The sequence below is a fragment of the Ceratotherium simum genome, chromosome 22, assembly GCF_057802395.1.
Source record: "Ceratotherium simum simum isolate JZ-2026a chromosome 22, ASM5780239v1, whole genome shotgun sequence".
Taxonomy (NCBI): domain Eukaryota; kingdom Metazoa; phylum Chordata; class Mammalia; order Perissodactyla; family Rhinocerotidae; genus Ceratotherium; species Ceratotherium simum.
The window spans coordinates 43,326,332-43,353,985 of record NC_141921.1 but is presented as its reverse complement, the minus strand read 5'-3'; the positions used below and the strand labels follow the sequence as shown (position 1 = coordinate 43,353,985).

The window sequence follows — 27,654 nt, the reverse complement described above, 5'->3', positions numbered from 1 at the left end:
ATTTTTCATTTATTCTTTCATTCATTCAGCAAATATTTAAAGAGCACCTACTATGTGCCGGGTACTCTACTAGGCACAGTGAGACATCAGAGAAAAAAACTGAGAAAGGTCCTTGCCTTAAGAAGCTTAGATGGGGGATGGTGAATAAGCAATACACAAATAAACATCACATATGTAGTAGGTCAGATAAGAGCCAGGAAGAAAAATGCAGAAGAGAACAGGGCAAGGGTGGTGGTTTTCTCACAGCTCTATGAGGAAGGTACAGTCGGCCCTCCATGTCCACGGGTTCCGCGTCTGTGGATACAGAAGGCTGGCTAAAGGACTTGAGTGTCTGTGGATTTTGGTATCCATAGGGGATCCTGGAACTAATCTCCCTTGGATACCGAGGGACAGCTATACTGTTTTCATCCTTATTGTACAAATGCGGAAACTGAAGCACGGAGAGGTTAAGTGACTTATCTTAAGCCTACCTAGGTAGTAAGTAGTAAAGGTTGAATTTGAATTTGAAATCAAGCATGGGCTCCTAAATTTAGCTGCCTCTAAGGTAAGGAAACTTAACTTCTAGCAAATCCCCAAAAGCTGGTTTCCATGAAAATTTAAAGTCTCTTCACCAGGTGTTCTGTTGTATTGGTGTGTGTACATGAACACATTTTAAAAAATTAACATACTGCCTTAATTTCAGTATCAGGGAGTAAGTACAGTGTTTGTATAAGGCCTTTTAATTTACACTAAATGAAAAAAATCGTAGAATCCTCATAAATAATGTAGCATTTCTAGTGTGCCTTGAGGGATAAGAAGTAATAATTTTATTTTTAAAATTATATCCTATTTGAAACATATAGAAGACTATTTAAGATATAAGTTATGAAGAATAATAAGGTGAACTCACTACCCATAGTTCTAAGTGTACAACCTGCTGAATTTTCAGAAAGTAGACATGGCCGTGAAACTAGCATCCGGTTAAAAAAAGGCCATTACCTGAAGCTCGCTCATGCCTCCCTCAGTCATCTTCACTGTACCCCCACCCCTTGCCAAAGGTAACCACTATTCCTGACTAATGTTGCAGTTTAGTTATTCTTGTTTTTGAACTTTATATAAATGGAATCATGCAATCTGTGCTTTTTTACATCTAGTTTCTTTTGCTCTCCACCTGGAGAGTCATCCAGGTGGTTGCAAAGAGCTCAAGTTCATTCATTTGATTGCTCTCTAGATTCCAGTGTAGAAATATACCACAATTAATTTATCTTTACCTATAGTTCTTAAAGCACTTTTACATATACCATCACATTTAATTGTGACAACTACCTATGAAAGCTATTTAGGGCTAAATTTATTATCCCTATATTCTAGCCAAGGAGACGGTGACTAAAGAGTTAAATGTGTTACCCAACATCACAGCAAACACAGCCAGTCTATGGGGCACCAGCATGCAGGTTTTCTGACTGATCCTAAGTTCATTTCACTCTACTGAACTGCATTTCTTATTGCGTCTTAAATGCAACCCCACTGGGATCTACAGTCCATCTGTCTTCACTCCATGCATGCCCATATTCAGGGTAGACTCTGGACCTTCATCATAATCACTCCTTTGCGTACCTCCTCAACTCCTGTGTCCTCTCTTCCTCTAACCTACTTGCCTGGCAGAACCCCAAGTGGGGTGGAATCCAACCTTCTGCCTACTCTGCAGCTATGAAGCTGTTTGTGGCTGGAAACACGTATACCACCATCTTGAATGGTTTCATTGGTTTGTTTTGAATTCATGGCCACTAATCTCGAGTAGTCATGAACTTGCTTTTAGTGCTGCCTAGGAGTTCTACTTTATTTCCTTAGTACATTCATTCTCTCACTCTTCTAGATGAATACTTTATACTTTCTCTTCTCTTTCTACGCTCCTCTTTCTACACTCTCCTCTCAGCTGATGCCCTTGTTTCCCGTTTCACTGAGAAAATAAAGGCAATCAGAGGAAAGCTTCTGCAAGTTCCCACCATCACATCTAGGGCTGTTCCTTCTCTCTTCTGCATCACCAGATTTCCCTGTCAGCATGCAACCATGCTGTACTCTCTCATCTTTAAAAACAAGCAGATACCTCTCTTAGCCCTGCTTTCCCTAGACTTCTCCCCCCAACCCCCATTTATCTACTCTTTTTTTATGGTAAAAATCCTTAGAAGTCTATACTTCCTGTTTCTACTTTTTTCTTCCCATTCTTCCTTGGACCCACTTCAGTCAAGCTTTCATCCCCAACATTCCATCAAAATAGCTCTTGACAAAGTTCCTCAACTACCACCTCATTGCCACATCCAATGGTCAACTCTCAGTCTTCATGTTACTCAAGCTATAAATAGAGTATGTGAATCACTCTTTCTTGAAATACTCTGATTGGTTTCTAGGAAGCCAGTCTTACTTCTGGAGAACTAGCCCTAGAGGTCTCTTGACACCATTTTCTCAGTCTCCTTTATTGGTTTCACCTCATCTCCTATCTTCTATTGGTGTTTGTAGGGCTTCATCCTCAGACTTCTTAATCTCTGTCTACACTCACTACCTAGGTGGTCTCACTTCGTCTCATGGCTTTAAATGCCATCTAGAAGCTGACAGCTCTCAAATTGTCATGCTAACCTGCCCTCTGTCCTGCGTGTGAGATCATATACCTACTTGATGACTCCATCTGTTTAATAATCATGTATCATACATGTATAAGACATGTTTAATAATGATGTATCTACAAGAATTTTTTTTTTTTTTTTGGTGAGGAAGATCAGCCCTGAGCTAATATCCGATGCCAATCCTCCTCGTTTTTGCTGAGGAAGATTGGTCCTGGGCCAACATCCGTGCCATCTTCCTCTACTTGATATGGGACGCCGCCACAGCGTGGCCTGACAAGTGGTGCGTCAGTGCACGCCTGGGATCTGAACCTGCAAACCCTCGGGCCACCGAAGCAGAGCTCTCGCACTTAACTGCTGCGCCACTGGGCCGGCTCCTAAAAGAACTTTTTCTCTCTCTCCCCCTCCATTCTTCTTACTGTCTTCTTCATCTCAGTATACTGATCTGATAAATTGCTTAGGCTGAAGACTTTGGTGTCATCTTTACCTCCTTGGGTTCCATCCTACTCTTCATCTAATCCATCAGCAAATCCTGTGAGCTTGAGCTCTACCTTCAAAATATACCCCAGATTGACCACTTACCATGATCTTCACTGCTACCCACCCTAGTCCAAGTCATCATCCATCCTCCCCTAGATTATTGCAGTAACCTCCTAAGTAGTCTCTCTGCCTACTCCCTTTCTCCCCTACACTTTATTCTCCATGGCAGCCAAAATAGTAAGTTAAAAATGTAAGTCAAATCATGTCACTTTTCTGATCAAAACCCCCTGGTGGCTTCCCAGAGCCAGTGCTTTTACAGTGGCCCTCCAGTCTCCTTCTCACCTCTGAACTCATCTGCTGCTGCTTTCCTCCTTGCTCATTCTGTTCTAGCTACACTGGCTTTGTTGACCTTGAACATGCCAAGCACAGTCCCACTACACTCCCCGGATCCCCACATGGCTTGCTTCCTCTCTTCCTTCAGGTGTTTTCAGATGCCCCCCTTACCAGAGAGGCTTTTCCATCCCCCTTATATAAAAATTGTGGGGCCCTCTCCCCAGCATGCCCTACTGTCCCTCCCCGACTTTATTTTTCTCTAATGGTGCTCACAACTACCTGACATCGTTTTTGTTCCTTTGGCTCTTGTCCGTTTGGCCTCCTCTAGAATCTGAGCTCCATGAAAGCAGGGGCTATTTAGTTTACTGTGGTACTCGATGAATGTTTGTTGAATGAATATCTGAAGAGGAGTCAATATCAGAAGTCTGAAACACTGTTTGGACTTGGAACATTCAGTTAAACATTCTGTGTGGGGCTTCAATGCTTTGCCTCCCTCGCCTGCGTGTATTAGTTTCTCGCATCGCTCAGTATGTGCAGAGTTGTTATGTGCCAGGCGCTGTGCTCAGTGCTGGGGATACAGCAGTGAACAAGACAGATATGGTTTTCTCATGGAGCTTCTGTTGTACTAGGGAAACAGAGAGTAAGTAAGACACTGAGTAAGAAATAGATATTTACAGACCATGAAGTGTGCTTGAAGGATGTGAATAGAGGGCTGTAATATCAAATGAATCTGGCGGGAAGGGCGGTGCTAGATACAGTGGTCAGGGAAGTCCTCCTGACATTCAAGCTGAGAATGGAAGGAAGAAAAAGAACCAGCCATGCCAAGAATTAGAGCAAGTGCTCCTAGGCTAAAGGAATTGCAAGCGGTCAGAGGTAAAATAGAACTTAAGATATTGTAGGAACTGTCAGAAGGCCAGTGTGACTGACGCCTGGCCTGGGACACCGTGAGCCTGGAGAGGCAGCCAGTGGCTCTGTAGAACATGTGAGGACTTAGTTTTTATTCCAAGCACAGTAGGAAGCCAGTGAAGGGTTTAAGCAGGAGAGAGTGATTTGTGTGTTTAAAGAATTATTGTGATTGCTGTGAGGAGAATGGACTGTAGGGGAAACTATGATAACATGCTTTCTTATCACTTAGGATTTTATCTATACTTAGATTTTTAAGATTTCTCCAGCCCTTGGCAATCACTGTTCTACTTTCTGTCTCTATGAATTTGACTAGTCTAGGTACCGCATATAAGTGGAATCATATAGTATTTGTCTTTTTGTGATTGGCTTATTTCATTTAGCATGATGTCCTCAAGGTTCATTCATGTTGTAGCATGTGTCAGAATTTGCTTCTGTTTTAGGGCCGAATAATATTCCGTTGTATGTATAGACCACATTTTGTTTATCCATTTATCCATTGATAGCTACTTGGGTTGCTTCCACCTTTTGGCTTTTGCAAATAATGCTGCTGTAAACATAGGTAAACAAATATCTGTTCGAGTCCTGGCTTTCAATTCTTTTGGATTTATACCTAGGGGTGGAATTACTGGATCATGTGGTAATTCTATTTTGAATTTTTTGAGGAATCACCATACTGTTTTCTACAGAGGCTGCACCATTTTATATTCCCACCAACAGTGCACAAGGATTCTAATTTCTCCACATCCTCTCAACACTTGTTATTTTATGTTTTCTTGATAGTAACCATCCTAATGAGTGTGAGACATTATCTCATTGTGGTTTTGATTTGCATTTCAAAAATCTAAAACTTTGAAAGTGTTTAAAGAAAGGAATGTGGGGCCTCTGCCTTTACCAGGCCAGGGTGGACACAGGTAGATCTGTTAGGAAGCTTTTGCAGAGGTCCTGGTGAGAGAGGATGGTAGCAGAGGAGCTGAGCAGAGAGGGTGGACTTAGGTAGAAGGAACAGGACTTGGTGATAAATTTTCTGCATTTGAGGAGATAAAGGGAAACGAGGAAGCAGTGAACACAGATCCTGGGTCTCTGGCTTGAGTAATTGGGTTGGGAACAGGTTGGGGGTAGGAATTTTTGGTCCAGTTCCCCGACTTCCACCCTAGGTAAGTGTTCATGAAAGAAATACTTCATTAATTTCTTTCAGTGGGTTTTTCATCACAGGACCAATTCTCTTTGGATGGTTTGTGGTGACTTTCACTGTTTCCCTCCACTGTTCAGTTCAGGTCAGTGAGCACTGAGCACCTGTTACAGCCAGGTGCTGTGCTAGACTTCAGGGAGCTAAAGATGAGTAAGCGAGAGGCCGCCTGGTGGAGTGCAGCGGTTCTTGAGGTTTCTGTCTCTGGACTCCTTTACACTCTTACAAAACGTTGAGGATTCCAGAGAGCTTTTGTTTTGGTGGGTTATATCTGCTGATATTTACCATATTAGAAATGAAAACTGAGAAACTTAAAGTCTATTAATTCCTTAAAAAATAATAAAAGCTGTTGTATGTTAATATTAACAACATGTTTTTAATGAAAATAACTACATTTTCCAGAACAAATTTAGTGAGAAGAGTGACATGGTTTTCACTTTTGCAAATCTTTTTAATGTCTGACTTAATAGAAGATAGCTGGATTCTCATATTACCTTCTCTATTTAACCTGTTGCAACATCACATGTCATGTAGCCTCTGGAAAGCTCCACTGGACATTTGTGAGAGAATGAGAGTTAAAAAGGCAAATGTCTTAGTGTTATAAAAATAGTTTTGGCCTCACAGACCCTCTGAAAGGGTCTTGGAGACCCCCTGAGATCCCCAGACTGTTGGTTTAGTGGGAAGAGCACAGATACTAGAGCCACACTGCATGGGTTCAAATCCAGCTCTGCCATTTACTCATTAAGCAAGATATCTAACCTCTCTGTGCCTCAGTTTGGTCATGTATAAAATGGATGTAATCTGAGTACCTACCTCAATGAGTTATTATGAAGATTAAAGAAGTATATATTTGTAAAGTGTTTAGAACATTGCTAGAAGATGGTTAAGGTGCTACATCAGTGTTTATTAAATAAATAAGACCTACATCACATCAACAAAACAAAGAAGAAAAACCACATGATCATCTCAATAGACGCAGAGAAGGCATTTGACAAGATACAACATCCATTTATGATAAGAACTCTCAACAAAACGGGAATAGAAGGAAAGTACCTCAACGTAATAAAGGCTATTTATAACAAACCCACAGCCAACATCATACTCAACGGGGAAAGACTGAAAGCCATTCCCCTGAGAACAGGAACGAGGCAGGGCTGCCCACTCTCACCACTCCTGTTCAACATAGTACTGGAGGTTTTGGCCAGAGCAGTTAGGCAAGAAAAAGGAATAAAAGGAATCCAAATAGGTAACGAAGAAGTGAAACTCTCACTATTTGCAGATGACATGATTGTATATATAGAAAACCCTAAAGAATCTGTTGGAAAACAATTAGAAACAATCAACAACTACAGCAAAGTTACAGGGTACAAAATCAATCTACAAAAATCAGTTGCATTTCTGTATGCTAATAATGAACTAACAGAGAGCTCAAAAAGATAATACCATTTACAATTGCATCAAAAAGAATAAAATACCTAGGAATAAATCTTACCAAGGAGGTGAAGGACCTATACAATGAGAACTACAAGACATTATTGAAAGAAATCCGTGATGACATAAAGAAATGGAAAGATATCCCATGCACGTGGATTGGAAGAATAAACATAGTTAAAATGTCTATATTACCTAAAGCAATCTACAGATTCAGTGCAATCCCAATCAGAATCCCAATGACATTCTTCACGGAAATAGAAAAAAGAATACTAAAATTTATATTGGGCAACAAAAGACCCCGAGTAGCTAAAGAAATCCTAAAAAAAAAGAACAAAGCAGGAGGCATCACAATCCCTGACTTCAAAACATACTACAGAGGCGGAGTCAAAGATGGCAGCGTAAGCAGACTCGGAACTCACCTCCTCCAGTGGACACAGCCAATTTACAACTACTCGTGAAAAAATTACCCCTGAGACAGAACTGAAAACTGGATAAGAGGAACTCCTGCAACAACGGACAATCCTAACTGAGGTGGAAGAGGCAGAGACTCCCTTCTGGAGAGGAAAAACACCGCCTTCACAAGCCACCAGCGTCACGGCCGCCGGGAGCAGCGCACAGGTACGCAGCCCTCCCTGGAGGAGAGGGGCCCTGAGCCGGGGAGCGCCCCCGCTGTGGGCATTTTGTGGACCCAGCACAATCGAGACCAGCGGCATAATATCTGACTTTGCCTGCTACTAAAGCATTGGGGAGTACCCCCAGAAAACCCGGTTCACAAAGAAACTAAAACTGGCTCTTAAAGGACCCGCACGCAAACTCACCCGTTTCAGAAAGCATCCTAAAATCACCAGAAAGAAAGGTGCACAGTGCTTTGGTGACAAGAGACTCACCTAATAGGCCCTGAGTGCATCTCGGTGAGGGGTGAGACCTCTCCAGGGACTGGGACATTGGCGGCGGCCATTGTTGTGGCCTGGTGTGGGCGTGCTGACACAGACGCCATTGGAGTTCTCCCTGAGGCCTGCTAGCCCAGGGTCTGCCCCACCCAATAGAGCACCGATTTAATCCAGCTCAGCCAGGGCAGGCAGCCCACCCTAGAGACTGGACCCACCCAACAACAAGCCCTCAGGCAACTGGTGGGCCTGCATAGATTGGTGACTGGATTCTCTGCAGCCTGGCAACTGAGCCGACTTGAGCGAGGCAGGGTGTGCACAAGGAGCGGGTGGAGAGTGTGGGGCAGTGGCAGAGTGTGTGGGGCTCCCGCCGTGGAGAGACTAGGTCCACTTGGGGAGGTCGGGGCGCTCACACGGGGCAGGACTGTGTTGACTGTGTGTGTGGACCTGTTGGCGGCAGGGCTTGTCAGCTGCAGAAGACTTGTGCTTCTCAAAGACCCACATAGGAGGTTTGCCCCACCTTCCAAAGCCTGAAACAATTGGGTGCTCCTGTGCCTGAGGCCAGCCCCACCCAGCTGCAATCCTCAGAGAGCTGTCAAGAGACCTAATAGGCTAGAGGCTTACAGCAGTTGTAAGGCCCTGAGCCTAACAACCTGCCACGGTGGGGGCCTACTCACTTAAAAAAAATACTGCAACACAAATGTGGTATTAGAACTTGCAGCCAACTGTGCTGGGGCTCCCCACACCTGATAAAGAGACTGAAGGGCCCACAACAACTACATGCAGCTGAGCATTACAACAGCTGGCCAGGAGCATAACTCAGCCTCCCTGGGCGCCTACAGAGAGAGCAAACAGGCCACAACAGAAGGACACACGTAGCCCACATAGGGGTCACCCCTGGAACATTGAGAACTGAGGGAAGCTCACTGGAAGCCTCCTAAGGCATCACTTACATAAGGTCACCTATCCAAGAGCAGGAGACATAGCTGACCTACCTAATACGTAGACACAAGCACAGGGAAAGAAGCAAAATGAGGAGGCAAAAGAATACATTCCAAGTAAGGGAACAGGACAAAACCCCAGTAAAGAAACTAAGTGAAACAGAAATGAGCAACCTACCCGACAGAGAGTTCAAACAAAGAGTGTTAAGGATGCTCACTGAACTGGGGAGAAGAATAGATGAACTAAGTGAGAATGTCAACAAAGAAATGGAAGATATAAAAAAGAACCAATCAGAAATGAAGAATACAATACTGGAAATGAAAAACTCATTAGAGGGACTCAAAAGCAGAGTAGAGGATACAGAAGAACGGATCTGTGAGCTGGACGAAAGACTAGAAGAAATTACCCAAGGTGAACAGGTAAAAGAGAAAAGAATTAAAAAGACTGAGGACAGTCTAAGGGACCTCTGGGACAACATCAAGCGCACTAACATCTGTGTTACAGGTGTCCCGGAAGGAGAAGAGCGAGACAAGGGGGCAGAGAATCTATTTCAAGAAATAATAGATGAAAACTTCCCTAACCTAAGGAAGGAAACAGACATCCAGGTACAGGAAGCACAGAGAGCCCCAAACAAGATAAACCCAAAGAGGCCCACACCAAGACACATCATAATCAAAATGTCCAGAATTAAAGATAAAGAGAGAATCCTAAAAGCCACAAGAGAATGTCAAGTTACATACAAAGGAAACCCCATAAGGCTATCAGCTGACTTCTCAGCAGAAACCTTACAGGCTAGAAGAGAATGGCACGATATATTTAAAGTGCTAAAAGGAAAAAACTTACAGCCAAGAATACTCTACCCAGCAAGGTTATCATTCAAAATGGAAGGAGAGATCAAAATTTTCCCAGATAAGCAAAAATTAAAGGAGTTTGTCACCAAGAAACCAGTGCTACAAGAAATGTTAAAGGGACTGATTTAAGGGGAAAAGAGAAGACCACAAATAGGAAAAATTATCTATTTCCATGATTAGAACGTAATGGATACAAATGCACAAAAAAGAGGTTAGATATGATATCAAAAACATAAAAGGAGGGAGGAGGGGAGTTAAAGAGTACAGCTTTCAGACAGAGGTCAAACTAAAGGACCATCAATTCTGTATAGAAGAAGAAAGGAACAGAGAAGGACTACTAAAACACTGAGGGGGAAAAAAAAAAAAGTTAAAAAATGGCAGTAAGTACATACTTATCAATAGCTACTTTAAACGTCAATGGACTAAATGCTCCAATTAAAAGGCATAGGGTGGCTGACTGGATAAAACAACAAGAGCCATATATATGCTGCATACAAAAGACACACTTCAGACCTAAAGACACTCCCAAACTGAAAGTGAAGGGATGGAAAAAGATACTCCACGCAAATGGCAATGAAAAGAAAGCTGGGGTAGCAATACTCATATCAGACAAAATAGACTTTAAAACAAAAACTGTGAAAAGAGACAAAGAAGGGCATTACATAATGATCAAGGGAACAATCCAACAAGAGGATATAACACTTGTAACTATCTACGCACCCAATGTAGGTGCACCTAAATATATAAAGCAATTATTATTATTATTATTTTTATTATTATTATTATTATTTTTTTTCCCCCCAAAGCCCCAGTGGATAGTTGTATGTCGTAGCTGCACATCCTTCTAGTTGCTGTATGCGGGACTCGGCCTCAGGATGAACGGAGAAGTGGTGCCTCGATGCGCACCCGGGATCCGAACCCGGGCCACCAGCATCGCAGCGCGCGCACTTAACCACCAAGCCACAGGGCCGGCCCTAAAGCAATTATTAACAGACATAAAAACAGAAATAGACAGTAACACAATAATAGTAGGGTACTTTAACACTCCACTTACACCAGCGGATAGGTCATCCAAACAGAAGATCAATAAGGAAACATTGGCCTTAAATGACACACTAGAACAGATGGACCTAGTAGATATATACAGAGCATTCCATCCAAAAACTGAAGAATACACGTTCTTTTCAAATGCACATGGAACATTCTCCAGGATTGATCACATATTAGGCCACAAAACAAGCTCCATAAATTTAAGAAGATTGAAATAATACCAAGCATCTTTTCTGACCACAACGGTATGAAACTAGAAATCAACTATAGGAAGAAAATCAGAAAAACCACAAATACTTGGAGATTAAACAAAATGCTACTGAACAACGACTGAGTTAACGAAGAAATCAAAGAAGAAATCAAAAAATATCTGGAGACAAATGAAAATGAAAATACGACATGCCAGAATTTATGGGATACAGCAAAAGCAGTTCTGAGAGGGAAGTTTATAGCGATACAGGCCTATCTCAACAAACAAGAAAAATCTCAAATAAACAATCTAACAGTGCACCTAAAGGAACTGGAAAAAGAAGAACAAGCAAAGCCCAAAATCAGTAGAAGAAGGGAAATAATAAAAATCAGAGCAGAAATAAATGAAATAGAGACCAAAAAAACAATAGAAAAAATTAATAAAACCAAGAGCTGGTTCTTTGAAAAGATCAACAAAATTGACAAACCTTTAGCTAGACTCACCAAGAAAAAAAGAGAGAAGGCACAAATAAGTAAAATCAGAAATGGAAGAGGAGAGGTTACAACAGACACCTCAGAAATACAAAAGATTATAAGAGAATACTATGAAAAGCTATATGCCAACCAATTCGACAATCTGGAAGAAATGGATAAATTCTTAGAATCATACAACCTTCCAAAACTGGATCAAGAAGAAGTAGAGAATTTGAATAGACCAATCACCAGTAAGGAGATCGAAACAGTAATCACAAACCTCCCCAAAAATAAAAGTCCAGGACCAGACGGCTTCCCTGGTGAATTCTACCCAACATTCAAAGAAGACTTAATACCTATCCTTCTCAAACTCTTCCAAAAAATTGAGGAGGGGGGGAAGCTCTCAAACTCATTCTACGAAGCTGACATTGCTCTGATACCAAAACCAGACAAGGACAACACAAAAAAAGAAAATTACAGGCTAATATCACTGATGAACATCGATGCAAAAATCCTCAACAAAATACTAGCAAATCGCATACGACAATACGTTAAAAAGATTATACACCATGATCAAGTGGGATTTATTCCAGGGATGCAGGGATGGTTTAACATTCGCAAATCAATCAACGAGATACACCACGTTAATAAAATGAAGAATAAAAATCACATGATCACCTCAATAGATGCAGAGAAAGCATTTGACAAGATACAGCATCCATTTATGATAAAAACTCTGAATAAAATGGGTATAGAAGGAAAGTACCTCAACATAATAAAGACCATATATGACAAACCCACAGCTAATATCATCCTCAATGGTGAAAAACTGAAAGCTATCCCTCTAAGAACAGGAACCAGACAAGGATGCCCACTGTCACCACTCCTATTTAACATAGTACTGGAAGTCCTAGCCAGAGCAATCAGGCAAGAGAAAGAAATAAAAGGGATCCAAATTGGAAAGGAAGAAGTTGAAACTGTCACTATTTGCAGATGACATGATTTTATATATAGAAAACCCTAAAGAATCCACCAGAAAACTTTTAGAAGTAATAAACGAATATGGTAAAGTTGCAGGATACAAAATCAACATACAAAAATCAGTTGCATTTCTGTACACTAACAACGAAGTAGCAGAAAGAGAAATTAAGAATACCATCCCATTTACAATTGCAACAAAAAGAATAAAATACCTAGGAATAAACTTAACCAAAGAGGTGAAAGATCTGTACACCAAAAACTATAAAATATTTCTGAAAGATATTGAAGAAGACACAAAGAAATGGAAAGATATTCCGTGCTCTTGGATTGGAAGAATTAACATAGTTAAGATGTCCATACTTCCTAAAGCAATCTATAGATTCAATGCAATCCCTATCAAAGTTCCAACAACATTTTTCACAGAAATAGAACAAAGAATCCTAAAATTTATATGGAACAACAAAAGACCCCAAATAGCTAAAGGAATCCTGAGAAAAAAGAACAAAGCTGGAGGTATCACACTCCCTGATTTCAAAATATACTACAAAGCTATAGTAACCAAAACAGCATGGTACTGGCACAAAAACAGACACACAGATCAATGGAATAGAATCGAAAGCCCAGAAATAAACCCACACATCTATGGACAGCTAATCTTTGACAAAGGAGCCAAGAACATACAACGGGGAAAAGAAAGTCTCTTCAACAAATGATGTTGGGAAAACTGGATAGCCATATGCAAAAAAATGAAAGTAGACCCTTACCTTACACCATACACAAAAATTAACTCCAAATGGATTAAAGACTTGAATGTAAGACCTGAAACTGTGAAACTTCTAGAAGAAAACATAGGCAGTACGCTCTTCGACGTCGGTCTTAGCAACATCTTTTCAAACACCACGTCTGACCGGGCAAGAGAAACAATAGAAAAAATAAACAAATGGGACTACATCAAACTAAAAAGCTTCTGTACAGCAAAGGAAACCATCAACAAAACGAAAAGACAACCTAACAATTGGGAGAAGATATTTGCAAACCATACTTCTGGTAAGGGCTTAATCTCCAAAATATATAAAGAACTCATGCATCTCGCCAACAAAAAAACTACCAACCCAATTAAAAAATGGGCAAAAGACCTGAACAAACATTTCTCCAAAGAAGATATACAGATGGGGGCCGGCCCTGTGGCTTAGAGGTTAAGTGCGCGCTCTCCGATGCTGGCGGCCCGGGTTCAGATCCCGGGCGTGCACCAACACACCGCTTCTCCAGCCATACTGAGGCCGCATCCCACATACAGCAACTAGAAGGATGTGCAGCTATGACATACAACTATCCAGTGGAGCTTTGGGGGGAAAATAAATAAATAAATAAAATCTTAAAAAAAAAAAAGAAGAAGATATACAGATGGCCAACAGACACATGAAAAGATGTTCAACATCACTAACTATCAGGGAAATGCAAATCAAAACTACAATGAGATACCACCTCACGCCCGTCAGAATGGCTATAATTAACAAGACAGGAAACAACATGTGTTGGAGAGGATGTGGAGAGAAGGGAACTCTCATACACTGCTGGTGGGAGTGCAAACTGGTACAGTCACTATGGAAAACAGTATGGAGATTCCTCAAAAAATCAAGGATAGAACTACCATATGATCCAGCTATTCCACTGTTGGGTATTTATCCAAAGAACTTGAAAACACCAATTTGTAAAGGAACATGCACCCCTGTGTTCATTGCAGCGCTATTCACAATACCCAAGACTTGGAAGCAACCTAAGTGCCCATCAAGGGACGAATGGATAAAGAAGATGTGGTATATATACACAATGGAATACTACTCAGCCATAAGAAACGATGAAATCCAGGCATTTGTGACAACATGGATGGACATTGAGGGTATAATGCAAAGTGAAATAAGTCAGAGGGAGAAGGTCCAATACCATATGATTTCCTTCATTAAGTAGTAGATAATAACAACAATAAACAAACACATAGGGACAGAGATTGGATTGGTGGTTACCAGAGGGGAAGGGGGGAGGGAGGAGGGTGAAAGGGATAATTCGGTACGTGTGTGTGGTGATGGGTTGTAATTAGTATTTTGGTGGTGAACATGATGTAATCTATGCAGAAATAGAAGTACAATGATGTACACCTGAAATTTTTACAATGTTATAAATCAATGTTACTGCAATAAACAAAAAATTAAAAAAAAAATACTACAAAGCAATAGTAATCAAAACAGCATGGTACTGGTACAAGAACAGACACACAAATCAATGGGACAGAATTGAAAGCCCAGAAATAAAACCCCACATATACGGACAGCTAATTTTCGACAAAGGTGTTAAGAACATACAATGGAGAAAGGAAAGTCTCTTCAATAAATGGTGTTGGGAAAACTGGACAGCCACATGCAAAAGAATGAAAGTGGACCATCTGCTATTGCCATTCACAAAAATTAACTCAAAATGGATCAAAGACCTGAAGGTGAGACCTGAAACTATAAAACTCATAGAAGAAAATATAGGCAACACACTATTTGACATTGGTCATAAAGGAATCTTTTTGGATGACATGCCTACCCGGACTAGGGAAACTAAAGAAAAAATAAACAAGTGGGACTTTATCAGATTAAAGAGCTTCTATAAGACAAACGAAACCAGAATCAAGATGAACAGACAACCCACCAGCTGGGAGAGAATATCTGCAAAACATACATCTGACAAGGGGTTGATCTCCATAATATATAAAGAACTCACACAACTGAACAACAAAAAAACAAACAACCCGTTCAAAAAATGGGCAGAGGAAATGAACAGACACTTCTCCAAAGAAGATATACAGATATACAGATGGCCAATAGACACATGAAAAGATGTTCAACATCACTAATCATCAGGGAAATGCAAATCAAAACAACACTAAGATACCACCTCACGCCCGTTAGAATGGCTATAATCACCAAGACAAAAAACGACAAGTGTTGGAGAGGATGTGGAGAAACAGGAACCCTCATACACAGCTGGTGGGAATGCAAACTGGTGCAGCCTCTATGGAAAACGGTATGGAGATTCCTCAAAGACTTAAAAATAGAGATGCCCTACGACCCAGCCATCCCATTACTCGGAATCTATCCAACGAACCTGAAATCAACAATCCAAAGAGGCTTATGCACCCCTATGTTCATTGCAGCATTATTCACCATAGCCAAGAAGTGGAAGCAACCTAAGTGTCCCTTGATTGATGACTGGATTAAGAAAATGTGGTATATATATATATATATATATATGTATGTACACACACACACACACACACACACACAATGGAATACTACTCAGCCATAAAAAAAGACAAAATCGTGCCATTTGCAACAACCTGGATGGGCCTGGAACGTATTATGTTAAGTGAAATAAGCCAGAAAGAGAAAGACAAACACTGTATGATCTCACTCATATGTGGAATATAAACCAACACATGGACAGAGAAAACTGTACTGTGCTTACCAGGGGCATTGGGGGTGGGGGGTGGGCACAAGGGGTGAAGGGAGTCATATATATGGTGATGGACAAACAAAAATGCACAACCCAAAATTTCACAATGTTAAAAACCATTAAAACATCAATAAAAAAAAAAGGAAAAAAAAATAAGTCCTAATCCTTTCTGTCAAGAGATTTAATCAAGTTAAGTAGATAGATGAACAACCAAACAGCTTAAGGATTTTGTGTAAGTTCATTGATAGATGTATTTGCAGCAGCGCCACAAGGAGGGGCTTCTGAACTTTGGGGTCAAGAATCAGGATGTATTTGCTGTCTGAACAATAAAAGGAGGAGGTTTTCTACAATGTTAGAACGACAGATTCTTAGTTCAGATGTGGTCCATTCCCATTAGCATTTGTTGTAATTTAACTTTTTCATCTTCCTTATTCATAATGGAGAGTGTGAGCAACCAAGTTGGTTTGCTTCTTTGATGCCAACTTAGAACCAGAAGCCTTATCATAATTGTTCTGTATCCTCACTGCCTGGGACAGCAGGTGGTCAATGAGAGTTTATTGACTGGTTATGAATTAATGGCTATCAAAATGTGGGAAAAACAGTTCTGTGATCCACTGGGATTGTGTGGTAGATATTTGTAATCGTTTGATAACTCTGGGGTATTAATTATAAGGAAAAAGTTTGAGGTTATATTTTTATTGAAATTAAGTAAGAAAAACCTAATCTTGTTGCTCTTGAAAGTGATAGCAAAATTTGTCTTAGTGTAACTTTTACTTTCTCTCATTGTTTTAGTGAATTAAATTGGATATTTATTTTAAATTTTCACCTATTTAAAATGACCAAGTTATGTAGTTTTATTAAAATAATAACAAGCTTTGGTGTGTTTAAAAGTGTAGTATGCTTCTTGTAAATTCATAGTATCAGTCAAGGAGGTGTGATAAACAGAGATGATAAGGCAATTAAGATGCGGTTTTTAAAGTGTGAGGTGGTACTTGTAAAAATACTGGTACACTGAGTTATTACTTGTCTCAAATGAGTTCTTTTTCTCCAGGCAGATTTAGTTGTTAAGCTCTAGTGTGGTTATTGATGGTCATTGATAATGTTATCGTTATTCTCAGGCAGAATTGTTTCTTCTGTTTAGTTATAGAATGTCCTTTTCCCCTCATGTTGTAGATCCGACGGAGGCGCCTTGCACGACTTGCTGGTGGACAGACCTCCCAGCCGACCACCCCACTCACCTCTCCCCAGAGGGAGAACCCTCCGGGGCCTCCTATAGCAGCATCAGCCCCAGGCCCCTCCCAGAGTCTTGGTCTCAATGTCCACAACATGACCCCAGCTACCTCCCCAATAGGTGCATCAGGTAAGCCTTACCTTCATACCTGGGATGCGTTTATAATTCCAATCATAGCTTTCTGTTAAACTTACAGTTGTGTTGTTTCCACAACAGGATAAAATGAATTGGAAAGCAACTTTTAAAAATCCTGCAAGCGGTAAATACTAAGATGATTACAGTATGTTTTGTTAATGTCTATTCATTATGATAATAATCTGTTAAAACTAATTGTTTTCCTTTGTATAACTTTTGTCCTTTTTTTCAAACAGAGTCAGGTCTTATCTCTGATAGTAAGGTGATTAAGACTAAATTTGGTTCTGTTGATTTTTTGAGTTTGGTTGATACTTTTCTTTTAAGATAAAATAATCTGAAAATGCAAGATTGAAACAATGGTCAAAATAACAAGCCTCTAATTATGGATTTCCTTATCTTCATTCTACATTGGTATCTAACTCTTGCTTTATATTTTCAGGATATAAAAGTTCACCTGATGTGATGTTTTATAACTGTCTCATTGACAATTGTTAGCTATTGTAAAGGTTTATTTCTTTATAATTAATGAGCTCATGGTTGATATCCAGGGCTATTTTTGTTGGGAAACGATATTGACTCAAACTATATTTGAAAAAATCTGTCCTTCCTGTAAGTGAACTTTTCTATCAAACATAATAATCATTATCCTTATTATTATAATTACTTAAGATTCTAATTATGAAAAAGCAGGTATTAGGAGACCTATGTTGATCATCATCTAATAATTTAATATATGATTGTTAGTTTTGTAGTCATTTAATGCAGTCTCCCTTAGTCGCCTTCCAGATAATCTATCTTTTTGATCTAGGATAACTTGTCAATTAAAAGTATTTGCTGTTTCTGTTACTATAACTCTCTTTAGGCATCACTGTCGACTCCTCCCCATGTAAACATAAATGTTTATACATAATTCTGTTAATTATAAAAGTGAGAGAGGTTCTGGCCAAAACATCAAGTTAGTAATAAACAATGCCTTGCCTGAAATATCTTCTCTGTACACCTTCTTTGAGAAGCTGTGATGATCTTCTGGTCGGGGAAGAGTTCAGGATTCTAATTGTTTTTACCTTTTCCTTGGAGACAGTGCTACTTGTCTCACCATGATCAGGCCCCAGCTGGAATGCTGGAAATTGTCCAGGAGAGAGCTAGTGGGTTGGGGAGGGGCTTAAAATCTCACTGCATCAGCACAGGTCAGCAGGACACCCGGCGCTCTGCATGCTCCTGGCAAGCCCTTCAACACTCCTGGTTGCAGCACGGTGTCTCTTTGAGACCACCAGGAATAATCTCAGCATGCCCCTTATCCCTGCTTATGTCAGCCACCAGGTCTCCCAGGTCCTCATCCCTTATCCTCAGTCTCTAATCTCTATGTGGCCTGTTACCTTTAACTTTCTGACCCCACCTCCACCCCTCCCCAGATCTGAAATCCTCGTGGTCAGTCAGCAGCAAAATCCTGCTCTGTGAAGGTCCCTTCCCCTTAGTGCTCATATTGAATTTGTGCTCTTCCTCTGTTGCTCTCTTTTCCTCTTCGACACCATCCTTCCTCCTCCACAAGAACACATGGATTTTCTCCCTGCTCCCCTTCCTTGTAGCAGCTGTCCTCTGAACCCGCTCACCCTGCCTCATTCTGTCCACTGTCTCTCTCTCCAACACCATTTCTGTCTTAGTTTAGGACGATCTCAGTAGCCACAGAGATGACCCTTCCAGGACTCTGACCTCTCAGTTTCTTGAGCTCCTTTCCTTCCTCCTTGTCTTCCACCTGACTTCAGCCACTCACTGTCATGGTCACACTCTAGACCTTTCAATCTCAATGGCTTTCTAACCACCACCTTCAGCTTTCTAGCTCACCCTCTCTGTGCCCAAATCCAGTAATCCTTCAGGTTCACTGGGGGCTACAATCCATTGATTCCATCACTTTTTCACTTTCTTTACTCCTTCCTCCCTCTGTGTCCTCATTTCCCCCCTCACCCTGCTTAAACTCCACAGTCAGTCATTATTGTCACTCCCTTCTCTCACTTCTCTTTCACTTTGTCTTATTTGCTTGGTTAAACCATGATCCTGGTCTTAAATCCTATTCCCTGCCTACTCTCTGTCTAATGCAGTGGAACAAGGCTAGAGAAAAACCCAGAACCATGCTTACCTGTCTTGTTTCAGGTTCATGATCGCAGACTCAGGTGGACTCTTAATACTGTCAGAAATTATACCATATTTCCCGGTTCACTCTCCCCCTCTGCTAATCTGTTTCATACCTTCTCCTCTAGTCTGCAACTCCTCGTTCTCCATGCACACTCTCAGCTCATGGCCTGCCTTCTGTTTCATGGAGAAAACAGATGCAGGCAGAAGGGAACCTCCGTAAGCTCCCACCATTGCATCCACCTACCTACCTCCCTGTATGCGTGGCCAGTTCTTGTGATGCTTGAACTGTCCCTGCCCTTATCAAAGTCTAAGCCCTAGATCCCGTCTCCTCTCACCTACTCAGAGCCTTTGCTTCAGCGGTTCCCGTCTCTTTCCTGCTTCATCAGCTTTTCCATCTCAAGTGGAAAACTTATTATTATTTTTTTGCTGAGGAAGATTCTCCCAGAGCTAACATCTGTTGCCAGTCCTCCTTTTTTTTGCTTGAAGAAGATTAGCCCTGAGCTAACATCTGTGCCAGTCTTCCTCTGTTTTTTATGTGGGATACCACCACAGCGTGGCTGGTGAGTGGAGTAGGTGCAAGCCCAGGATCCGAACCCGCGAACCTGGGCCACTGAAGCGGAGTGGACAGAACTTGAACCACTCAGCCACGGGGCTGGGCCCAAAAACTTATTTTTTTACCAGCCATTATACATACCGTTCCTTCTCCCATCATGGGAATAAATAAAAAGGAACTCTCTCGATCTCATTTTCCCCTGCCAGCTTCTACCCCACATCTCTGCATTCCATCACAGCAAAACTTCTGGAATGAGTTGCCTGTCCTCAGTCTCCTTCTATCCTTGCACCCTCTGCTGAATCAGCTCCAGTCAGGTGAGGCCTCTTGTGGTCTGCTCTGAGTCACCGTCTGATCTGACCAATCTGCTTCATTTGATGTGGCTTTCACCCTCTTCTCCTTGAAACACTTTCTTCTTTTGCCTTCCAGAACATCACGCTCCCCTGGTTTTCATCCTATCTCCGTCTGTTCCTTATTAGTTCTCTGTATGGGTCTTTCTCATTTCCCTGACTTCTGAATGTTAGAGTGCCAGGGCTCATTTAACCTCTCATCCTCTCCATCTAGGTTTATTCTCCTATTGAGTGTATCTGGCTTTAACTACTGTCTCTAATCTGATGACTCCTAAGTTTATATCTCCCGCTCAGCCCTGTTCCTTGAACCTCAGAGTTGTACAGCATCTAATGAGCGTCTCTGAGTTAACATGTCCAAAATCAGCTCAGCTCCCGATATTTCCTCACATCTTTCTTCTCCTAGGACCCTGTCTCAATAAATGACAACTCATTTTTTCTGATTACTTAAACCTAAAACATTATGTCTTCTCTGTACCTCATCCTCTAGATCAGAGGTTAGCAAACTCTGTAAAGGGCCAGTTAGTAAATATTTTTGGCTTTGAAGGCTGTACGGTCTCTGCCACAGCTATTCTTCTCTGCCCCTGTGGCACAAAAGCAACTGTAGACAATATGTAAACAAATGAGCATGGCTGTGTTCCAATAAAACTTTATTTACAAAAACAGGCAGTGGGTCAGATATAGCCTGTGGACTGTTGCTTGCTAGCCCTTGCTCTAGGTCCATCAGCAAAATAGAACCAGACCAGATTCTTACCACCTCTCCTGCTACCACCCAGGTCCAAAGCATCAGCGGATTTTGCCTGAATTATCGGACTGGCCTTCTAACTGGTCTCTCCATGTCTGCCCTTGCTTCACTTCATTCTGTTCTCAGTGTAGAGCCAGACGGATCCCACTAAAGCATAAGAACAACATCGTATAACAGCAGCATTATTCTTTATAGCAAGCTCACTATGTTGCTATCACAAACTAACAGAAGGACTTGGGCAATCTAAATGGTTAGTTCTTGGCAGTGCACCTCTATGCTGTGAAGTCCTGATTATGTTTTTCACATAATCACCGTTATTCATAATCACAAATAGGTAGATATCATTAGCCATGCTCTTGGAAGGTTGAATAAACACATTTTCATGAATTTATTAAATAAACAAGTTTAAACAAAACAGAAAAACCCCTCATAAGACAAGTCATGTCAGTTTTCCATTGGCTCCCTCCAGTGGCTCCCTCCATGGGCTCCCTGCCCGACTCGGAGTGAAAGTCAAAGTCCTCACCATGACCCAGGCCCACGTGTGACCTGCCCCACTGCGGCTCTGACCTCCTGTCTCACTGCTCTTTTCCTTACCCCTCTGCTCCAGCCATACTGGCTTCCCTGCTGTGCCTGGAACATTGCAGGCATGATTCCTATTTGGGCTTTTATGTTTGCTGTTTCTTTGCCGAGAATGCTCATGCCCTAAAATCCACATGGCTTTTTTGCTCAGCTCTTCAGATGTTTATTCAAGTGTCACTTTCTCAATAAGACCTTCTTTGGCCACCCTGTCTAAAAGTGCAACCTCTATCTGAGATAGATACTTTTTCTTCCAGCTCTTATCGCCATCTGACGTAGCATGTGTATTACTTGTATATCCTGCTTTCTCAGCTTCCGCTAATGGAGGGTAAGATCCATGGGGCAGGGACTCATGTCCCTATTATTCACTGCTGTATTCCCAGTGCCTTAAATATACCTGGCACATGGTAGGCACTGAGTAAAGATCTGTTGAAGTAATAAATGAATCTCAGGAGAAAATGGCCAAAACAACATAGGCATGTGTATCCTAAAGAAAAGAAATCTCAAGAGGATGTCATGGCTTTCCATTAAAAAAGTGTGAAAAGTTGCCACGAGGAAGGTGATGGTTTGTGCTTGTTTTCTGTGGTCCTAGATGGCAGACGTAGGGCCAGTGGGTAGATTTATTAACCACTGAATGTAAAGGAGACTTCTGTTCCAGGTCGAGAAGTGCTTTCTAACAGAGACAGACACTGGGTGGGCTGCCTCCCTTGCGTGGTAAGGAGTTCCTCATCCAGGAGTGACCTGGTAGTCACTTGGCAGCCTTCTTAGTTGAGAGGCTTTCAGTTGCAAGTAACTGAGCAAGGGTTGGGAAGCTGTAATGAGTCCTGCAGGTGGCTTCTCCCATTGTAGTCCCAGCTTCTTGCCATGCCATCTGCTTCTGTATTAGTTTGCTAGGACTACCATAACAAAGTGTCACAAGCTTGATGGCTTAAAACAACAGAAATATTCTCTTACAGTTCTGTAGGCCAAAAGTCCAAAGTGAAGTGTCAGCAGGGCCATACTCCCTCTGAAGGCTCTAAGAAAGAATCCTTGCCCCTTCCTTCTCTTGGTTGCTGGCAGTCCTTGGTGTTTCTTTGCTTGTGACAGCATCCTCCAATCTCTGCTTCCATCTTCTCATGACCATCCCTTTTGTGTGTTTCTGTGTCCAAGATTCCCACTCCTTATAAGGACAGCAGTTATTGGATTAGGGACCACTCTAATCCAGTATGACCTCATCTTAACTTGATTATACCTGCAAAGACCCTGCTTCCCAGTAGGAATATCATTTATGTACCTGTTTTTTTCATCTCTGTCACCTACTCCCTTTAGAACATAAGGTTAGGGCAAGGACCTTGTCATTGTTGTTCATTCCCTTGTCCCCAGACCCGTGTTAGCACATAGTAGGTACTCTGTAAATGCCACTAGTTAAATGACTAAATGAATGAAAAAATTTTTTTTGTTAGAAACGTTAAAAGCAAAATAAGACTTGAGGGCTGGCCCCGTGGCTTAGTGGTTAAGTGCGTGCGCTCCGCTACTGGCGGCCTGGGTTCGGATCCCGGGCGCGCACCAACACACCGCTTCTCCGGTCATGCTCAGGCCGTGTCCCACATACAGCAACTAAAAGGATGTGCAACTGTGACATACAACTATCTACTGGGGCTTTGGGGAAAAAACAGGAGGAGGATTGGCAATAGATGTTAGCTCAGAGCCGGTCTTCCTCTGCCAAAAGAGGAGGATTAGCATGGATGTTAGCTCAGGGCTGATCTTCCTCACACACACAAAAAAAAGACTTGAGTTCTATTTAGAGAACGTTTGCTGCCATTACTCTTTCACCATGACCAGCAGGTCTGTCTCTGCTTTTCCTGGTGCTCTGAGCAGAATTTTAAAAGTCCCTAAGCCTATTCATTTTCTTCTAAAATTACATAAACAAGTTATTACAAAATATTCCGGACATATGTGACAACATACATGAGGCATAGTAATGCCTGTGAACCCCCTGATGGAATCTCTGGCTCTCCACACCCCTCCTCCCACCAGCAGGTCACTGCTGTTCTGAATTTTGCATTCATCATTCTTAGACGTTTCTTAATTTTTTTACTGCATTGTTAATATGACATTGCTTGAGCCTTTTTTAAAACTTTATAAATATGGGTAGTATTTTTCTTACAGGTGATTGCCACTTTTTTACAGTCATCATTGATGATGTTATTTTTATATTTCAGTTCATCCAGCATTTATTTAGGGCTTAGTGCAGGTCAAACACAGTACTAGGTCATGGGCATGCAAAGATGAGTGAGACTCAGTTTCTTTCCTGAAAGAGTTTACAATCCACTAGGGGAGAATGTGTTCTTTCATTTCCTTTAAAAAAATCTGTGCTTATTAAATTCCTGGGAGGACCCACTGGTCTTAGTGCCTTCCCCCATCTTTAGATCATTTTGTGATTGCTTAGTCTTCAGAAATTCTTAACACTCTTGAATGATTTTATTCCACAGTCTCGTTTTGGAATTATGGTTATCTTCCCTCTGTTGCCTCTGATGTTTACCCGTCTGGCATCTTGAATATATCCAACTAAAGCCTCACCCCTCCTGGCTATTGTGACCTCTTCAAAGACGTCCTCTGACACATCTTTATCAACCAGTTTCATCTTGACACAATTGTTAGGTGGAGCAAGTTCTCTCCTTGCCTTTGCTGTCCTCTAGAACCGGAGTTCTTAACTGCTGTCATTCCATGAGTCCCTTGGGCAAACTGGTGAAGCCTTTGCTCAGCTTCTCAAAATGTATTTTTATTTTTATTTTATTTATTTTATTTTGTGTGTGTATATGAGGAAGATCAACCCTGAGCTAACATCCATGCCAATCCTCCTCTTTTTGCTGAGGAAGACTGGCCCTGAGCTAACGTCTATTGCCAATCATCCTCCTTTTTTTTTTCCCTTTTTCTCCCCAAAGCCCCAGTAGATAGTTGTATGTCATAGTTGCACATCCTTCTAGTTGCTGTATGTGGGACATGGCCTCAGCATGGCCGGACAAGCGGTGCATCGGTGCGTGCCCGGGATCCGAACCCGGGCCGCCAGTAGCGGAGCACGCACACCCAACTGCTAAGCCACGGGGCTGGCCCCTCAAAATGTATTTTTAAATGCATAGAATAAAACATACAGGATTACAAATTATTACAATGATATAGAAATATAGTTATCAAAATATTTTTGAAGATTTTGATAAAGTAACTTATGCGCTTCTTTATTAAACACTTTAAGTAAAAGATCTAGCCGCTAGTCAGATAGCTACTGTAATTTCTACCCCCTGAGATCTATCTCCATCTATGGATAATAACCTCTGCTCTGGGAACAAAAATGAACAACAGGGCCTGTTTGGAACGAGTAAGAAGGCAAGTGATTTTTTCTGTCTCTGGGGAGTACTGGGGTCCAGGTTAGAAACACGGAATCTGTTTCCTCTGTCTGACTATTAGTCTTTAATATACTTAGTAGGAGTTTAACCTAAACTCTTCTTTAATATTATGTTTGCAAGTGGTCTTATCCTGCTTCCATTCATGCATTTGGACACTTGTTTAATGCCTTCTGTTTACCAGGCACTGTATTAGGAACTAGGGATGCAAAGATGAGCAAGTCTCAGTGAGAGGCCTCGAGGGGCTTGCCGTCTAGCAGGAGGAGGTAGACTTGTGATGAGTTCTCCGTGCAGGAGCGCTGTACCTGATGCAGGGCTACAAATAGTCCCTGCCTCAGGCTCACAGCTATGGTGGTAATTTTTTTGAGAGAATTTTCACACAAGTATTTATCTGATTGAAAATCCTGCCTTTAAAAAAAAAAGGGGGGCCGGCCCCGTGGCTTAGCGGTTAAGTGCGTGCGCTCTGCTGCTGGCGGCCCGGGTTCGGATCCCGGGCGCGCACCGACGCACCGCTTCTCCGGCCATGCTGAGGCCGCGTCCCACATACAGCAACTAGAAGGATGTGCAGCTATGACATACAACAATCTACTGGGGCTTTGGGGGGAAAATAAATAAATAAAATCTTTTAAAAAAATAAAAAAATAAATAAAAAAAAAGGGGATTATTACTTTTGAAAATAGGGAACATCCTTCCCTATCCCATTACAGTTGTTATTCTTATCTTTCCAAATTTGCTTGATTTGTTTTATTATCTGTTTTACATTTTAGTTTATGTTGGTTGTTACCAGTGATCCACTGAACACTGTAAATTCATGCAGCCTTCATTTAATACGTGTTTATTTAAATCCTCCCGTATGTTTGTTAGGTTTTGTTCTAGGCCACATTGCTTTTAGTCTAGTGAGAGAAAGGAAAAATGGTTTTAAAAAACCATAAAATCTGTCAGGAGGTGATAATTGCTGGGGAGAAAAATAGAGAATTACGTTGGAGTAAGTACTGCTGGGAAGAAGGAGGCATTGCTGTTTTAAATAAGGTAGTTGACAGGAGGCCTCATTAAGAAGGTGACATTTTACAGAGGCCTGAATGAAGCTAGGGAGCAAACCAAGTGGGTATCCATGGGGTGATCTTTCCAGACAGAAGAGACAACAGATGCAAAGGTCCTGGGGCAAAAATGGGCTCGGTGATGATTTGCAAGGCCTGGGGTGGAGGATTCATCTTTAATTTCCCCTTAATTTCCTTCTCCAGTTTTGATAATGAACATCATTATTGTGTGGTAGTACATTTGTAGGAGTTTCAACAAAATCAAAATCATTCTTTTATAGTAAATTTTCTTTGGCTAGAATGCTATCAGGAATGACAATAAAATTATAACCTTGTCCTATCATTGGTTACTAATCTTGTGTTAAAACCCTTTTGTTTTTCTTCAGAAAGCCCTCTTGTTTCCATTGGGTCTACAGCTTGGGAGAGGGAGAGGTTTTGAGAGTGATTAAGAGGCTGACTGGAGGCAGAGGCTCAGGCAGAAGCCCCAAGGCCGGAGGGCTGCAGCGGGACCCCTAAAAGGCACCTGGGCTCAGGAGGCTCCCAGGCGTGGTTGAAATCCTATACTTTTAGCTTGTACGTTTTAGTTCTCTGAGTTGTAACAGGTGTATCCTGTGCTGGCTTGGTTACTTCGTCTCACTGGAGTGGCCTTTTGGCCACCCAAGGGGGAGATGTTTTATATGTGTTTTTATTTTAATGGGCTCATTTATTATAATGGAATATAGCATTATTCTAGGGTCATGCTAGTTACTTTCTGAATCTGGAAAAAGTGCTGACGTCTTATTAGTGAGATGTGTGTAGCTCTGGGAATTAGCTTTCTGTTTTGACATGGGGTTGATCCCTTCCTTCTCTCCCTCTCTTCCCATTTAGTCCTTCAACCTCTGGTGCATCTGACTCCACACTACTCGCTAGCACTCTGCCTGTACAGTGGGACATGACCTTTACGACAGCACTGCTTTCATTCCCTAGGTCATGCTTCCAAGTCTAGGGAAGGCACAGGAGTAAATATTGTGTGTGAGAGTGGTTTCCATAAAATGTAGCGCGTGTCCCTTAGGGAATTGATGGCTTAATGGGAGAGATAAGATATGCCACCTGCTCAAAAGCCTTCTTTGTCTCCTTATTTCCAACTATAATCTAGTGCAAGAGCTTTCAGGGTGCTCTGTGATCAGGCTCCCTCCCCCCTCTTCATGTAACTCCTCGTCCTGATTTTCAGAGCACGTTCTCTGGTCCCATCCCAGTCTTCGTGCTCGACCCAGGATGCTTATAACCCTTCGAGATTGTGCCACACAAACCATTCTTAGTTTTGTGTGCATTTATCTTGTTTTCCTAACTAGATTGAAACTCTGAATAAAGCTGTCTTGTATTTCTCTTTTATCTGGTGAGCTCACAGTAGGTATCCAGAAAGTCGTTCTATGCAATGATGTGGGAATATGCTGGGAGTTTTTCCTGCCGTCTGCCTCTGGTCTCCCAATTGGAGTGTAAGGAAGTGTGTTTAAGAAAAATTAAGGTTTTGAAATCTTTGGATGCAGAAGGGTCTGTCACCTTTGATGCTTCGAGTTGAATGTTCACACTTTAAGAGTCTTTAATATTGAGCCCTAACCAGCCTCCAGCAAGTGAATGTCCTTCCAATTGGGCAGGATTCAGCACTTGAAGTGGACTCTTGAGCCACACCGTTTCCCTGCTGCCTCCTTCATCCCTTTCCTTAACTCAACAGAACCTCT

General features: G+C 41.6%; 1 protein-coding gene across 3 annotated transcripts in view; it reads left to right on the top strand.

Moving 5' to 3' along the window:
- The window catches only part of UBE4B (ubiquitination factor E4B), a 133,978-nt gene that overhangs the window by 27,202 nt on the left and 79,122 nt on the right, over nucleotides 1-27,654 (top strand). For all 3 annotated transcript variants that reach the window (XM_004425560.3, XM_087446842.1, XM_004425562.3), the window contains exon 2: nucleotides 16,979-17,165. In XM_004425560.3, the coding sequence (XP_004425617.1) occupies nucleotides 16,979-17,165 (187 nt within the window). The remainder of the gene's footprint in view (nucleotides 1-16,978; nucleotides 17,166-27,654) is intronic.